Here is an 18,841-nt window from a genome sequence, read left to right as displayed (position 1 = left end):
TATAGGAGCAGTATAATAGTAGTTATATTCTTGTATATAGGAGCAGTATTATAGTAGTTATATTCTTGTATATAGAGGCAGTATTATAGTAGTTATATTCTTGTATATAGGAGCAGTATTATAGTAGTTATATTCTTGTATATAGGGGGCAGTATTATAGTAGTTATATTCTTGTACATAGGGGCAGTATTATAGTAGTTTTATTCTTGTATATAGGGGCAGTATTATAGTAGTTATATTCTTGTATATAGGGGGCAGTATTATAGTAGTTATATTCTTGTATATAGGGGCAGTATTATAGTAGTTATATTCTTGTATATAGGGGGCAGTATTATTGTAGTTATATTCTTGTATATAGGGGCAGTATTATAGTAGTAATATTCTTGTATATAGGGGGCAGTATTATAGTAGTTATATTCTTGTATACAGGGGGCAGTATTATAGTAGTTATATTCTTGTACATAGGGGCAGTATTCTAGTAATAATATTCTTGTATATAGGGGGCAGTATTATAGTAATAATATTCTTGTATGTAGCTCAGAGCTTTGTTTCCCTGTGTGGTCTTTATATTCTACCATAACACAGACTTTTGTACTAAACTATGGTAAGTTCAGCTTTTTATTGTTTACACTTTCCGCCTGACTGGAAAGAATTTGTGGTGGGGCTGAGGGGCCACGGGTTTCACTTGCCCCCGGGACACTTCCTATTACAGATGAACAGAACGTCCTTTCCTCTCTAATATTCTCTTTGTATCCTTTAGTACTGAGTGGTTATTAAGTATTTCTGAGACAGATAAACAAAGCGACCGGAGAAAGCCACAAATAGGATAGACGGCGCATTAACGATATAGATTCGGCGCTGCGGTCCGATAACAGGAACCAGTCACATCACACAGAAAGGTCACCTTGAAAGATCATTAAAATCCCAAAGTGAAGTTTCCTGGACCATGGAGAACAATAGTTTGTTGCTGTGTAGACATTCCGTGCACCGCGGAAACAATCTTACTCACTTATTTTTGAGAAATCACTACTGGTAAGTACCATAGGTGGCACAAAATTGCCCCCTAAATTAGTGCCAGTCACAGTGCCTCCTATATTAGTGCCAGCCAGTGCCCCCTAAATTAGTACCAGACACAGTGCCCCCTAAATTAGTACCAGACACAGTGCCCCCTAAATTAGTGCCAGACACAGTGCCCCCTAAATTAGTGCCAGCCACAGTGCCCCCTATATTAGTGCCAGCCACAGTGCCCCCTATATTAGTACCAGCCACAGTGCCCCCTATATTAGTACCAGCCACAGTGCCCCCTATATTAGTGCCAGTCATAGTGCCTCCTATATTAGTGCCAGCCACAGTGCCCCCTATATTAGTACCAGCCATAGTGCCTCAGATATTAGTGCCAGCCACAGTGCCTCCTATATTAGTGCCAGCCACAGTGTCTCCTATATTACTGCCAGCCACAGTGCCCCCCTATATTACTGCCAGCCACAGTGCCCCCTAAATTAGTGCCAGCCACAGTGCCCCCTATATTAGTACCAGCCACAGTGCCCCCTATATTAGTGCCAGTCATAGTGCCTCCTATATTAGTGCCAGCCACAGTGCCCCCTATATTAGTACCAGCCATAGTGCCTCAGATATTAGTGCCAGCCACAGTGCCTCCTATATTAGTGCCAGCCACAGTGTCTCCTATATTACTGCCAGCCACAGTGCCCCCTATATTACTGCCAGCCACAGTGCCCCCTAAATTAGTGCCAGACACAGTGCCCCCTAAATTAGTGCCAGACATATTGCCCCCTGTATTAGTGCCAGCCACAGTGCCCCCTATATTAGTGCCAGCCACAGTGCCCCCTATATTAGTGCCAGCTTTATTAGTGGCAGCACAGTGATCCTTCTCTTACATAGGACGCTGTCATAATGCTATTGGTGATTTAGTGATGGCAGCAGGGACTGGCATCACAACATGGCCCTCTGAGTTATTATAATACCACTAGTCACAGAGAGGTGGCGCACATAGAAAAAGGGCCCTATAGCAGGAATAAAGATGGAACCTTCTCCTCCTGATGCTGGTTCACAACACAACACCCTTTACCATGGCGCTATCCCCCACCTTCTATCCCTTGTAGGAATGATACCCTGTTGTTCACATGTCTATGGAGAAAAGACATGGGGCCAAGTTGTGCTAGCCCCCGCCCAATGGGCACCATAATATCTTCACCTATAGTATATATGGGCCTACGTATGGATCCAACAATCTATATTGTTCAATTGTGGAAAGCAAAGCATCAGATGGATCAGTTTTTCACCTGACAAGAAGGTGGTGCTATACCAAAACGGGTTTTTATAGACTATTAATAGGATTGATTCAATCTACATTCTTCTGAGGTGCCCCCGTAATAGTAAAAGGAATGGTGCCCCGTAACAGTAACAGGAATAGTGTCCTTATAACAGTAGCAGAAATGAATCTCTAGCAAGAACAGTTCCCCATAACAATACAAGGATTAATGCCCCCATAACAGTATCAGGAATAGTGCCCCTATAACAGTACCAGAAATAGTTCTCACAATATCAATACCAGGAATAGTACCCCCATAACAATACAAGGATTAATGCCCCCATAGCAGTACCAGGAATGGTGCCTCATAAGACTACCAGGAGTAGTTCCCCATAACAGTACCAGCCTCAATAGGAGCATTTATTACTGACTGGCCACTCCTGCCATGCTGATGACCTCTTCAATCGGGGCAGTGGCTGTTCTGTGCCCAGGATACTTTGTATGGGAAGAACTACAACAACCAGCAGACACTCCGGCTTTACTTGCACTTTTTGCATTATTTTCATGAATCATAAAAGATAAAAATGGGCCGTTCTCTCACCTTGTATCTTCTCAGGACCGTAGGAGAAGATGAATTCCACTTTCCCATATTCCGGGAACCTTTCATCTGGAAAAGTAAAGAACAAGTTACTGTTTAATCCATGAATTTCCGCTTCTCCCAAATTACCCACAATCCCACTCTCCGCGCAGTGGATGATTATATCCGGCAATATCTGGATCATTTTGCGCTACTTTCCACCTATTCTCATGCAATTCAAGTGAGTCTATGAAAGCTCGGCAGCGCTATCCGGAGCAGGACGGTGGCGGTGAAGCTGCCGCGGTTCAGTAACCATCTCCGTTTCCCCAACAGATGGCACCTTGATGTGACAATGCGCCTCATCCGCGTATCTCCGAAAGGAAATTTCCTATTACAAAGCCGTACTCCGGCCTTTCAGCCCCCAATGACTCGGGCTCCGTGCACACGACCGTATTTTTCATCCGTAATTACGGACCCTTTCACTTCTATGGGCTACAGACACCTTTCCATATTTTTACAGATGGGTGTCCGTGCCGTAGGAATTTTAGAACATGTTGTTTTTTTGTCCGTAATTACGGCACGGTCTCTCCATAGAAGTCTATGGGCGCTTCCGTAATTACGCACGGCCTCGGATGTACATAGCGTTGCTATGCGACGCCGGGGAATTATCCTAGATTCCTCCCTGTTTATTTGTGGATCCGTAAATAAGGATGAATTACGGATGCAATACGGACCGTATTTACAGACACCCTTCCGTATATGCGGATGATTTATGGATGCCTATAAATGACTACGGATCCGTATTTACGGACAGTATTTACGGATGGATGAAAAATACGGTGGTGTGCACGGGGCCTAATACTTAGGAAATGCGGCTCCGCAATAGAAGATTCGCCAGTGGGGAAAAACGTCAATTCGATCTGCTCCATTAGAAAATATGTAATATGTGGAAAACTCCACGCCAATCTTAGCGAGTCTCCCCCGTTATCAGTATTGATAAGGTTTAGAGTTGTGCACAATATATACATGGACTGGAGCCGATACTAGGGATGTAGTGGGCGTGCTTTGTTCCAGGTCACGCAGTGCAGGCCGCCATCTATAAATTCTGCCAGGCGCTACTTGTCGTCCACCATTTCTGATGACAAGTGAAGCATGACAGGGATATTTAGTGTCAGATTCTCACGTGAGGTCCTCACGAGAATTATTAACGGCGACCTTAGAGGCTAATATTGGTTCCGGGTCAGAATGTCGTGAGCTGACCGCAGCATGTTAAACCGTATCAGTGTCACAGGAACAGGTGCCGAGCGACTGAAGAAGTGGAGGACGAGGCTGATTTTCATGTCAACACCCAATATATCAGATCAGATAACTCATTGTGCGCGGTGATGGCGACATTCAACGCCGTGCACCTCAAAGAGAGGCGCCGGAAGACGCACAATAACGAAAAGAGAAGAAATTCGAGAGTGTTTTTTTTTCTCCTGTCAAGTTTCTTACAACGCCTGTTTCTGGGAAAGCTGGGTGACAAAAAATATGGCAGCCATTACAGCCGGTTTAACTCAGCTTTCCTAGACTCCTGAATGGCATATTTTTATGGTTACGTGGGAATATAAGAGCAGTGAGATTATGAATACAGATTTGCAATGCAGAAGTCTGGGAAAGCTGGGTAAACAGCAATGTGGCCATTATTACGGCACCCCTTTGTAACTCAGCTTTCCCAGACTCCTGAATGGCACATTGGCCTAGTTATGTAGGAATATAAGAGCAGGGAGGTTATCGATACATGCCTTAAGCAGATTTGTCATACAGGGGTCTGGGAAAGCTGGGTCACAAGCAACATGGCCTTCATTACGGCACCCCCAGTATTTGTAACACAGCTTCCGCAGGCTTCTGAACGGCAAATATGTCCAGTTATGCAGGGACACAAGAGCAGGGGGTATTGATCACTATACAAATAAGCAGATTTACCACTCAGGGGTCTGGGTTCACAGATCACCTGACTGTACCTTTAAAAGCTTCATCCAAGTCTTCCTTCCCAAACACGACCCCAAGATCATGTACGGCGCACGTGTGGAACTGCACGCGGAACATAACGTCACGTGTCGGGCTGCGATACTTCTTGTGGTAACATTTTAGCTGCATGAGAAAAAAGACAGAAAATGAAGTCATTAAAGATACAATAAAATTGTATTGTAACATTGAATTGTATCCCGTCAGGTCCTTAAAGCAACGCTGCACCATTAATAATCATTTATATCAATCTCTTTTATGGAAATCTGGGTGACAACCAACATGGCCGCATGTGCAACTCCCGCGAGGATCACCCAGCTTTCCCAGACCCCTGAATGGCTAATCTACCTAAGACGGGAGTAAAGGATTGCCAATAGGAGCTGTAATGGCAACTATATTGGTGTCACTCAGCTTACCCTGAATGTTAAACTTAACTATTTATACATTGGTCCATCCCCCGTTTTCATCTTGATACATAACTAGGCAGATATACCATTCAGTTGTCTGGGAAAGCTGGGTTACAACCCCTATAGGACCTGTAATGGCATCCACATTGGTTTTCATCTAGTTTACCCAGATTCCTAAATTACAACTTTTTCTAGTAATGCAGCGATATAGAACTGGGGGATGTATCACTGCTCCCCCAATCAGGAATCTGGGAAAGCTGGATGATATGCACCGTTGGGAGTCATAATTGCAGTCATATCGGTTGTCACCCAGCTTTCACAGATACATATATAGAATTACAGATGACTCAAAGACCTATAAATACCGCAGAGTTCTTCATTTTAAGGGGAAATGCTCCGTACGTAATGTAGAGGAGATGGGGGAGGGGCAGTGGATTCTATTTTAGATCTGAGAGTGCAGGGCGATCTAGTGGATGTTTTCACGTGCTGCAGAGCGGATGAGTCAGGAGATGGTGTGCGGGCGGCTGCCATTAGTAGATCCATAACGGACGGTGATTTACTGTAAGCCGGCCGTCAACGCTGCAGATATAGCACTGGGTGTTTGGCCCTTGAGCTAGGGGCCAAAGTGGGGGAGGTTAAAGGCCAACAGCGGGAGGTTGACAAAGTGACCAGTGTCCTTGTAATTAAAGGTTTCCTCATCTGGGCAGCATTAAGTGTCTGATCATTGTATATGGCACCGGTGCAGGATGGCGGCACATACAGCCGGAGGGGCGTCGACTCTTAAAGTGACCGCGTAGGTAACGATTATTCTACAAATTGACCATTATCTTATTATCGAAGTGATCTTTGATTCCGCCCGTTGCAGCGAGGTGTCGGCCGTCAGCCACTGTGTATGGAGCGCGCCCAGCCCGCTCCATACTTCCCCTTAACGGCTGCCGCTTACCAATACGTGCCATGTCGTTAAGGGGTTAATACTTCCCCATCCGAAAGTGACGATGACCAGGAAATAAATCTCTTTCCTATAGAGAAGATGTCCAGACCCCTTAAAGCAATCCGGATGTTCAGATGAACGGGGGCAATATGATGGCATTGGCGAAGATGGATTGCCCCGAAAAAGTAGAGGCATGCAAAGTGGACCCCATCCCTAAGAAATGAATGGTCAATGAAAGGAAGGGAAGTCTCCAGACAAGGGGCCCATTCTAAATAAAAGGGTTAAGACAATGTTCGTCGTTGACCAAGACCAAGATAAGGAATGGGGGGAGCCCCCGAACGTTGATGTTGCTATTGCCCAACTCTTTAGACGTACAGCGAAGACGGTTCAAATTTTCCTGATCCTACGGACCGCAGAATCGATAGCGCGTTGCGATGGGGGTACCCGATGGCCACAGCGAGTGGCTATAACAACCGCCAAGAGGGTCGGTGACATCCAGGCATGTGGAGCGGCTGAACCGTATCTACTTTTTCTGCAGGACCGTGTCCGGATGAGGACATTATTTACCCCAAAAAGTGCCTTCATTCCAGAACAACAGATTTAGGTGCCCGTGTTCTCTCCAGAGCCCCAAAAGAAGAAGAATGGAGTCCGCACTCATTACACGCCGGTAGAGCCTCAAAAACATATTTTCATCGAAGGTCCGATCATCTTTTCCTATCATTTCACGTCGGAATAAGGGCTAAAAATCATCTACGGCCCCCCTATCCGGATAGATATGGGGGTGATTACTGTCTACTGCACGCGGGCCGACTTACAAACCCCACAGAGCCTCAGATCTCACCCGACTGGAGCCGCGTCCACGTCATGGGCAGAGAAGCTGCGGTCCGATCCATCAGATTTGCAGAACGGCCTCGTGGACCTCTCCACATACGTTTGTAAAACATTATAAGCCGGACATCAGGACTAGGGCAAGTGCGTCGAAACGCGTGTCGGGGGTGGACGTTTATCACCAGCACCTTATGGGTCAGTAGGGTCATTATTCCATCATACAGACCATCATTGTATATGTACGTATATAGGCATTATTTGTCTGCTACACCCCTTCCTCTGACCCATGCAGATATTGTGTGTTACCCCATGTGCAGGAGTTTTTGATGTGCGTCTTTTTTAGGGTGTCTGTGGACCTTTTTACATGTTATATTTCAGTATTTTCAATAAAATTGATACATTTTATACATTACAATTGTGTTTTGCATCTTTTGTTTGCTTTTGCTTTGGTTGGTCAGAAATCAGGAGAGATGGAGAATCGGCTTTTGGTCGAGTGGTCATTATGTCCGCAGTTCAAAAAGACCCACGCTACATGGTTACGTGCTACATCCCCGTGGGTGCTGCTGCTGCTGGGGACGTCAAGGAAAGTGTCATTTCTACTCACCGTCGATTCTCTTTCCTTTAGTCCCAGCAGCAGCACTGCCGCCCCCCCCCCCCCCCCCCGCAATAAAACATCTACGTTCGATTCAGCAGACCTTGAGTCTATGAGGGGTTTTTTTTTACTGTTAGGGTATGTTCACACGACCTATTTTCAGCTGTTTTTCAGGCCGTAAACGGCTAAAAATGCGGGGACTGAACGCCTCCAAACAGCTGCCCATTAGTTGCAATGGGAAAAACAGCGTTCCGTTGCCACAGGGTGTTTTTATGCGGCCGTTTTTAAAAACAGCCGTGTAAAAAAACGCCCTGTAAAAAAGAAGTGCACGTCACTCCTTGAGCCGTTTTTTGGAGTCGTTTTTCATTGACTCAATAGAAAAACAGCTCCAAAAACGGCAGTAAAAAACGCAGCAAAAACCGCAAGTTGCTTAAAAAACGTTTTTTGTTCAGCGTGTGAACATAGCCTTATAAATACACGACGTGACCACTGGGCTACGGGCTCTTATAGTGAAGTCCTCTTCTAGGAGGATGGAATATCCCCATAGGCGCTGCTGCTGGGACTAAAGGAAAGAGAATTTACGGTGAGTAGAAATGACCCTTTATAAGACAGCGGAGGATGAAATATAAACCCATATTCCAACATTTCAGCCTCTACGATAGAAAACGTGACAGTCACCGAAACGCCAACATCAGAAACTTTTTGAGTTTCGCTCATCTCAAGCGCAGACACAGAGTGCGGACCGTCCCCTGTTAGTGCTGGACATTGATCAAAGTGTCATACACGTGCCCAGATAGTGACACGATAAACGGTTCATATACCAACTAGTGTCCAGATAGTGTCACGAGGTGCCTGGTAAACGGTTCGTATACCAACTAGTGTCCAGATAGTGTCACGAGGTGCCTGGTACACGGTTCGTATACCAACTAGTGTCCAGATAGTGTCACGAGGTGCCTGGTAAACGGTTCGTATACCAACTAGTGTCCAGATAGTGTCACGAGGTGCCTGGTAAACGGTTCATATACCAACTAGTGTCCAGATAGTGTCACGAGGTGCCTGGTAAACGGTTCATATACCAACTAGTGTCCAGATAGTGTCACGAGGTGCCTGGTAAACGGTTCATATACCAACTAGTGTCCAGATAGTGTCACGAGGTGCCTGGTAAACGGTTCATATACCAACTAGTGTCCAGATAGTGTCACGAGGTGCCTGGTAAACGGTTCATATACCAACTAGTGTCCAGATAGTGTCACGAGGTGCCTGGTAAACGATTCATATACCAAATAGTGTCCAGATAGTGCCGTACATTGCCCAGATAATCAGTCACCACCTCAAGAGCCGCTCTAAATGTGACAGACCGCACTTTCTACAACTGTCTGATAATCCAGGACATTTCATAATCCAGCACCAATTAATTCCCATTGATTCTAGATTGAAAACATTTTACAATCCCTGCAGATATATGGGAATGGCACATTGTATGTATTAATGCGGTCAATGTCTCTGGTCTTTCTCTTACCAAGATGTCGCCTTTCAGCAGCAGCCCCGGCTCTATGGTGATGCAGATACTGGTCTGACTGTCTCCCTGCACGTTGCTGAAAGGAACAAAAAAGTAAAGGGTGACATTCTGGAGATGGGGGTGGAATCAGACTCCACCAATGTGAGGATCATTGTCTGTACTTCCCCTTTAAGAAACCCACTATTACATATTATCCAAAGATGGCAACAATTTATTTCATTTTTGTAACATTTGACCTTAAACAACAATATAGGCCTAGATATTGTGCTCCGAGCCCTACTGCTGGGACTTGTAGTTCCACAAAAGCTTATAACGGTCTAGCGCCTCATTTCCCCTCTGCACAGAAATATATGACGACCATCTGTATATGGAAAATTACTATTCCCCGGTTAGCGAACATGGCAGAAGGGGCACCGGCGATGGTCGCCATGGATACCCTGACATCATAACCAGGAGGTCACGGCACGAGGTGAAACTTAAAAGCCGCAGGAAGTGGAAGTGAAGGGGTCGTGGGAAGGAATGCGAGTCCACTGGAAACAGCTCCAAATATGTGGGAATCCGCACGAGAGATGGAACAACGACAGGATATAAATACGGGGACTTCAATCCATGCAAATAAAATGATCCAAAACGAGGTGATGGCGTCCAAGGAGAGAACAGATCAACACAAATATCCCTAGAAAAACTCTATTCAGGTTCTGGGAAAGCTGGGTGACAACCAATATGGCCACTATTAGAGATCCCATAAGGATTGTCCCTTATGAAGAGGCAGGTTTTCCATAGGGTTGGTCATCCAGCTTTCCCAGGCTTCTGAAAGGTAAATAGCTATGTAACTTTATATATATATCCCTAGTTCCCATATATTTGCATTAATTAGAAGGTTTTGCTATTCTGGCCTCTACATGAAACCACGGACCAAAAAAATGAGGCCTGTAAGAGACTGATCTGTTTGCAGCTCATATGTCGCCCCCTAGTGGCAGAAAGTGACACAAACAGGTCGTCCAGTCCCATGTACAAAAAAAACTCAATCATTCTATAAGGAAAAGTTCTGCATCTTTGTAATAGACTTAATGTTACAGTTTCATGATCTTTACTTGCTGTCAGTGAATGGAAACATTTTTTACATTTCGAGGCTGGAACCCTGGCCAGAGCTGAGGGTTTGCTACAACTGTATCTAGACTAGACAATCCTTTGAACTAAACAGTCTGGTCTATAGACTTATACATTTTACCTGCACTGATGCATGTGTTTAGCTCACAGATAATAATAGTATAGACACTGTAGCAAAGCCTCCCCTGTGAGCTGGACCTGATTGATTAGATAGGAGAGATAGATAGATAGATAGATAGATAGATAGATAGATAGATAGATAGATAGATAGATAGATAGATATGAGATAGATAGATAGATAGATAGATAGATAGATAGATAGATAGATATGAGATAGATAGATAGATATGAGATAGATAGATAGATATGAGATAGATAGATATGAGATAGATAGATAGATAGATAGATAGATAGATAGATAGATAGATAGATAGATAGATAGATAGATAGAGATAGATTGATAGATAGATAGATAGATTTCTTACTATATTCCCGAGGTGTAGACAGGCTGCATTGCCTGATAGATCTTCAAGAACGGTCGACATCCTGGGCAAGACAGAAAGGACAGAATTACAGGTAAGCAAAAACAAGAAACATTTTCATGGATTTGTGATCTTTTTAGGGCAGAAGGACCTTCAGTGTTATCATAGGGAAAGTGTGGATTCAAATCACCATCCACATGAACTACCACATATACAGTATATCCAGTGTCACTGTCAGGTAGGATGTGAACATTGATGTGAAAAGTGAATAAAATCCACACTGTCCCTATGATAACAATAAATCGCCAGAGTTGTCATAGGGGCACAGGAGCGGAGGCGGTAACTTAAATAGCTGATAACTCAGTAAAGATCCATATGAAGAAATTATTTTCACATTAACCAAAAGCCCTTCTATATGTTACGTCTGGCAGTTCTCCTTTAAATATCATCATCATTATTATCAATATCGTTATTATTATTATTATTATTATTATTACTACAATGTATAATGCTTCATACTAATCATGTGAGCAGAGATTTATAATTTACCTCCTTTCGACTCAAAATTTGGAATCCCGTGCATGATGACGTGGTGCAGAAACAGCGGCTTGTTATTCATCTTAATGGCCCCGGACAGCAGACCACTGAAATAATGGATATATCTGCAGGGTAAGAGATGGAGAAAAAAAGTGGAGATCAGGAAAATACACCAATGGGGGGGGATGTGAGCACAGGGCACAGTGACGGCCTAGATATGGGTCACCTGACCCCGATCATATAAAGCATGACGCTCATGGGCCGGTAGCAGACCTCCAATAGTGCCACTACTTAGGGCCCAGCTCTAAACAATCACACCCCAAACTGATGCCAAATTCTGAAATCAGTGCATGGGGACCCCAATATGACTTTGCTGTGGGACCCTCCATTCTTAGTGTATAATCCTAACCCCGGGACTCCACCGATCCTCCACTAACATCATGTTCTATAAAATCAAGTGTTTACTTGGGCAGTGAATAATAATCTTCTGCATTAATGGTGGAATCTCGCCCCCTGGTGGTCATGTATAAATTTACACCTCATATAAATGATACATTTTAATTATTAGTGATTTATATTTTGTGACCATTTACAAAACAATAAACAGGGGGAAAAGTGTAGATGCAACATGGAATATGCAGGATACAATAGCAGCGACAGCGCTGACCACATGAGCTTACAATCTACAGGCTGATCAATAAATATTAGCACTGATGCCTGTTGTAAGGAAGTAGCTAATATAAAGGGCAGGATATGAGTGGATGTGATCACTGACCTTTTCTGGGACGGCTGACCAACGGGGAGAACTTTATCTTCATAAAACCGTCTCATGGCGAATCTGTCCAGGGCCTGATCTGCACTGTGGGACGAGACACAAGTTATTTATAGGGGGTCCGCCATACAGAAACTAAAGTGTATTATATGGGCTCGGAATCAATACATCATATACGCATGTAACATTAGAAGGCTGCTCCCCCTTGAATGGACACAGCCCATTCTAGAGACTGGGGAGGGGTCTTTGGTATGAACACGATTATTTTTAAAGCCATTACATTAAAAAAACTCCCTCATTGTATACAGTGATATGGAGCATGCTGGTATAACCCGGGTATCTCCTGTATATAATTATATATGTACAGCTGGTATAAGTTATACATCTTCTTGTATATAGTGATATGGAGCATGCTGGTATAACCTGGGTATCTTCTGTATATAATTATATATGTACAGCTGGTATAAGTTATACACCTTCTTGTATATAGTGATGTGGAGCATGCTGGTATAACCTGGGTATCTTCTGTATATAATTATATATGTACAGCTGGTATAAGTTATACATCTTCTTGTATATAGTGATATGGAGCATGCTGGTATAACCTGGATATCTTCTGTGTATAATTATATATGTACAGCTGGTATAAGTTATACATCTTCTTGTATATAGTGATATGGAGCATGCTGGTATAACCTGGGTATCTTCTGTATATAATTATATATGTACAGCTGGTATAAGTTATACATCTTCTTGTATATAGTGATATGGAGCATGCTGGTATAACCTGGGTATCTTCTGTATATAATTATATATGTACAGCTGGTATAAGTTATACATCTTCTTGTATATAGTGATATGGAGCATGCTGGTATAACCTGGGTATCTTCTGTATATAATTATATATGTACAGCTGGTATAAGTTATACATCTTCTTGTATATAGTGATATGGAGCATGCTGGTATAACCTGGGTATCTTCTGTATATAATTATATATGTACAGCTGGTAGAAGTTATACATCTTCTTGTATATAGTGATATGGAGCATGCTGGTATAACCTGGGTATCTTCTGTATATAATTATATATGTACAGCTGGTATAAGTTATACATCTTCCGGTATATAGTGATATGGAGCATGCAGGTATAACCCGGGTATCTTCTGTATATAATTATATATGTACAGCTGGTATAAGTTACACATCTTCTTGTATATAGTGATATGGAGCATGCTGGTATAACCTGGGTATATGCTGTATATAATTATATATGTACAGCTGGTATAAGTTATACATCTTCTTGTATATAGTGATATGGAGAATGCTGGTATAACCTGGGCATCTTCTGTATATAATATAACTGTACAGCTGGTATAAGTTATACATCTTCCTGTATATAGTGATATGGAGCATGCTGGTATAACCTGGGTGTCTTCTGTATATAATTATATATGTACAGCTGGTATAAGTTATACATCTTCTTGTATATAGTGATATGGAGCATGCTGGTATAACCTGGGTGTCTTCTGTATATAATTATATATGTACAGCTGGTATAAGTTATACATCTTCTTGTATATAGTGATATGGAGCATGCTGGTATAACCTGGGTATCTTCTGTATATAATTATATATGTACAGCTGGTATAAGTTATACACCTTCTTGTATATAGTGATGTGGAGCATGCTGGTATAACCTGGGTATCTTCTGTATATAATGATATATGTACAGCTGGTATAAGTTATACATCTTCTTGTATATAGTGATATGGAGCATGCTGGTATAACCTGGGTATATTCTGTATATAATTATATATGTACAGCTGGTATAACTTATACATCTTCTTGTATATAGTGATATGGAGCATGCTGGTATAACCTGGGTATCTTCTGTATATAATTATATATGTACAGCTGGTATAACTTATACATCTTCTTGTATATAGTGATATGGAGCATGCTGGTATAACCTGGGTATATTCTGTATATAATTATATATGTACAGCTGGTATAACTTATACATCTTCTTGTATATAGTGATATGGAGCATGCTGGTATAACCTGGGTATCTTCTGTATATAATTATATATGTACAGCTGGTATAAGTTATATATCTTCATGTATATAGTGATATGAAGCATGCTGGTATAACCTGAGTATCTTCTGTATATAATTATATACGTACAGCTGGTATAACTTATACATCTTCTTGTATATAGTGATATGCAGCATGCTGGTATAACCTGGGTATCGTCTGTATATAATTATATATGTACAGCTGGTATAAGTTATACATCTTCTTGTATATAGTGATATGGAGCATGCTGGTATAACCTGGGTATATTCTGTATATAATTATATATGTACAGCTGGTATAACTTATACATCTTCTTGTATATAGTAATATGGAGCATGCTGGTATAACCTGGGTATCTTCTGTATATAGTTATATATGTACAGCTGGTATAAGTTATACATCTTCCTGTATATAGTGATATGGAGCATGCTGGTATAACCTGGGTATCTTCTGTATATAATTATATATGTACAGCTGGTATAAGTTTTACATCTTGTATATAGTGAAATGCAGCATGCTGGTATAACCTGGGCATCCTCTGTATATAATTATATATGTACAGATGGTATAAGTTATACATCTTCTTGTATATAGTGATATGGAGCATGCTGGTATAACCTGGGTATCTTCTGTATATAATTATATATGTACAGCTGGTAGAAAGTTATACATATTCTTGTATATAGTGATATGGAGCATGCTGGTATAACCTGGGTATCTTCTGTATATAATTATATATGTACAGCTGGTATAAGTTATACATCTTCTGGTATATAGTGATATGGAGCATGCTGGTATAACCTGGGCATCTTCTGTATATAATAAAATTTACAGCTGGTATAAGTTATACATCTTCTTGTATATAGTGATATGGAGAGTGCTGGTATAACCTGGGTGTCTTCTGTATATAATTATATATGTACAGCTGGTATAAGTTATATATCTTCATGTATATAGTGATATGAAGCATGCTGGTATAACCTGGGTATCTTCTGTATATAATTATATATGTACAGCTGGTAGAAAGTTAGACATATTCTTGTATATAGTGATATGGAGCATGCTGTTATAACCTGGGTATCTTCTGTATATAATTATATATGTACAGCTGGTATAAGTTATACATCTTCTTGTATATAGTGATATGGAGCATGCTGGTATAACCTGGGAATCTTCTGTATATAATTATATATGTACAGCGGGTATAAGTTATACATCTTCTTGTATATAGTGATATGGAGCATGCTGGTATAACCTGGGTATATTCTGTATATAATTATATATGTACAGCTGGTATAAGTTATACATCTTCTTGTATATAGTGATATGGAGCATGCTGGTATAACCTGGGTATATTCTGTATATAATTATATATGTACAGCTGGTATAAGTTATACATCTTCTTGTATATAGTGATATGGAGCAGGCTGGTATAACCTGGACATCTTCTGTATATAATTATATATGTACAGAAGGTATAAGTTATACATCTTCTTGTTTATAGTGATATGGAGCATGCTGGTATAACCTGGGTATCCTCTGTATATAATTATATATGTACAGCTGGTATAAGTTATACATCTTCTTGTATATAGTGATATGGAGCAAGCTGGTATAACCTGGGTATCTTCTGTATATAATTATATATGTACAGCAGGTATAAGTTATACATATTCTTGTATATAGTGATATGGAGCATGCTGGTATAACCTGGGTATCTTCTGTATATAATTATATATGTACAGCTGGTATAAGTTATACATCTTCTTGTATATAGTGATATGGAGCATGCTGGTACAACCTGGGTATCTTCTGTATATAATTATATATGTACAGCTAGTATAAGTTATACATCTTCCTGTATATAGTGATATGGAGCATGCTGGTATAACCTGGGTATCTTCTGTATATAATTATATATGTACAGCTGGTATAAGTTACACATCTTCTTGTATATAGTGATATGGAACATGCTGGTATAAGATGGGTATCTTCTGTATATAATTATATATGTACAGCTGGTATAAGTTATACATCTTCTTGTATATAGTGATATGGAGCATACTGGTATAACCTGGGCATCTTCTGTATATAATTATATATGTACAGCTGGTATAAGTTATACATCTTCTTGTATATAGTGATATGGAGAGTGCTGGTATAACCTGGGTGTCTTCTGTATATAATTATATATGTACAGCTGGTATAAGTTATACATCTTCTTGTATATAGTGATATGGAGCATGCTGGTATAACCTGGGTATCTTCTGTATATAATTATATATGTACAGCTGGTATAAGTTATACATCTTCTTGTATATAGTGATATGGAGCATGCTGGTATAACCTGGGCATCTTCTGTATATAATATAAATGTACAGCTGGTATAAGTTATACATCTTCTTGTATATAGTGATATGGAGAGTGCTGGTATAACCTGGGTGTCTTCTGTATATAATTATATATGTACAGCTGGTATAAGTTATACATCTTCTTGTATATAGTGATATGGAGCATGCTGGTATAACCCGGGTATCTTCTGTATATAATTCTATATGTACAGCTGGTATAAGTTATACATCTTCTTGTATATAGTGATATGGACCATGCTGGTATAACCCGGTTATCTCCTGTATATAATTATATATGTACAGCTGGTATAAGTTATACATCTTCCTGTATATAGTGATATGGAGCATGCTGGTATAACCTGGGTATCTTCTGTATATAATTATATATGTACAGCTGGTATAAGTTATACATCTTCCTGTATATAGTGATATGGAGCATGCTGGTATAACCTGGGTATTTTCTGTATATAATTATATATGTACAGCTGGTATAAGTTATACATCTTCATCTATATAGTGATATGGAGCATGCTGGTATAACCTGGATATGTTCTGTATATAATTATATATGTACAGCTGGTATAAGTTATACATCTTCCTGTATATAGTGATATGGAGCATGCTGGTATAACCTGGGTATCTTCTGTATATAATTATATATGTACAGCTGGTATAACTTATACATCTTCTTGTATATAGTAATATGGAGCATGCTGGTATAACCTGGGTATCTTCTATATATAATTATATATGTACAGCTGGTATAAGTTATACATCTTCTTGTATATAGTGATATGGAGCATGCTGGTATAACATGGGTATCTTCTGTATATAATTATATATGTACAGCTGGTATAAGTTACACATCTTCTTGTATATAGTGATATGGAACATGCTGGTATAACCTGAGTATCTTTTGTATATTATTATATATGTACAGCTGGTATAAGTTTTACATCTTCTTGTATATAGTGATATAGAGCATGCTGGTATAACCTGGGTATCTTCTATATATAATTATATATGTACAGCTGGTATAAGTTATACATCTTCTTGTATATAGTGATATGGAGCATGCTGGTATAACCTGGGTATCTTCTGTATATAATTATATATGTACAGCTGGTATAAGTTATACATCTTCCTGTATATAGTGATATGGAGCATGCTGGTATAATCTGGGTATCTTCTGTATATAATTATATATGTACAGCTGGTATAAGTTACACATCTTCTTGTATATAGTGATATGGAACATGCTGGTATAACATGGGTATCTTCTGTATATAATTATATATGTACAGCTGGTATAAGTTGTACATCTTCTTGTATATAGTGATATGGAGCATGCTGGTACAACCTGGGTATCTTCTGTATATAATTATATATGTACAGCTGGTATAAGTTATACATCTTCTTGTATGTAGTGATATGGAGCATGCTGGTATAACCTGGGTATCTTCTGTATATAATTATATATGTACAGCTGGTATAAGTTATACATCTTCCTGTATATAGTGATATGGAGCATGCTGGTATAACCTGGGCATCTTCTGTATATAATTATATATGTACAGCTGGTATAAGTTATACATCTTCCTGTATATAGTGATATGGAGCATGCTGGTATAACCTGGGTATCTTCTGTATATAATTATATATGTACAGCTGGTATAAGTTATACATCTTCTTGTATACAGTGATATGGAGCATGCTGGTATAACCTGGGTATCTTCTGTATATAATTATATATGTACAGCTGGTATAAGTTATACATCTTCTTGTATATAGTGATATGGAGCATGCTGGTATAATCTGGGTATCTTCTGTATATAATTATATATGTACAGCTGGTATAAGTTATACATCTTCTTGTATATAGTGATATGGAACATGCTGGTATAACCTGGGCATCTTCTGTATATAATTATATATGTACAGCTTGTATAAGTTACACATCTTCTTGTATATAGTGATATGGAACATGCTGGTATAACATGGGTATCTTCTGTATATAATTATATATGTACAGCTGGTATAAGTTGTACATCTTCTTGTATATAGTGATATGGAGCATGCTGGTACAACCTGGGTATCTTCTGTATATAATTATATATGTACAGCTGGTATAAGTTATACATCTTCTTGTATGTAGTGATATGGAGCATGCTGGTATAACCTGGGTATCTTCTGTATATAATTATATATGTACAGCTGGTATAAGTTATACATCTTCCTGTATATAGTGATATGGAGCATGCTGGTATAACCTGGGCATCTTCTGTATATAATTATATATGTACAGCTGGTATAAGTTATACATCTTCCTGTATATAGTGATATGGAGCATGCTGGTATAACCTGGGCATCTTCTGTATATAAT

The 18,841-nt window shown here is 40.1% G+C and overlaps 1 protein-coding gene across 7 annotated transcripts in view; it reads right to left on the bottom strand.

The window, feature by feature from the left end:
- Positions 1 to 18,841, bottom strand: part of TNS1 (tensin 1) — a 165,140-nt gene that overhangs the window by 106,532 nt on the left and 39,767 nt on the right. For all 7 annotated transcript variants that reach the window (XM_075829085.1, XM_075829086.1, XM_075829083.1 and 4 more), the window contains 6 exons: positions 12,035 to 12,118; positions 11,272 to 11,384; positions 10,726 to 10,786; positions 9,131 to 9,206; positions 4,850 to 4,979; positions 2,871 to 2,936 (listed from right to left, as the gene is read on the bottom strand). In XM_075829085.1, coding sequence (XP_075685200.1) covers positions 2,871 to 2,936; positions 4,850 to 4,979; positions 9,131 to 9,206; positions 10,726 to 10,786; positions 11,272 to 11,384; positions 12,035 to 12,118 — 530 coding nt within the window. The remainder of the gene's footprint in view (positions 1 to 2,870; positions 2,937 to 4,849; positions 4,980 to 9,130; positions 9,207 to 10,725; positions 10,787 to 11,271; positions 11,385 to 12,034; positions 12,119 to 18,841) is intronic.

Source organism: Rhinoderma darwinii, chromosome 6 (genome assembly GCF_050947455.1).
Source record: "Rhinoderma darwinii isolate aRhiDar2 chromosome 6, aRhiDar2.hap1, whole genome shotgun sequence".
NCBI classification, from domain to species: Eukaryota; Metazoa; Chordata; class Amphibia; order Anura; family Rhinodermatidae; genus Rhinoderma; species Rhinoderma darwinii.
Note: the sequence above shows the minus strand (reverse complement) of the source record. Positions and strands in the feature narration are given on the sequence as shown.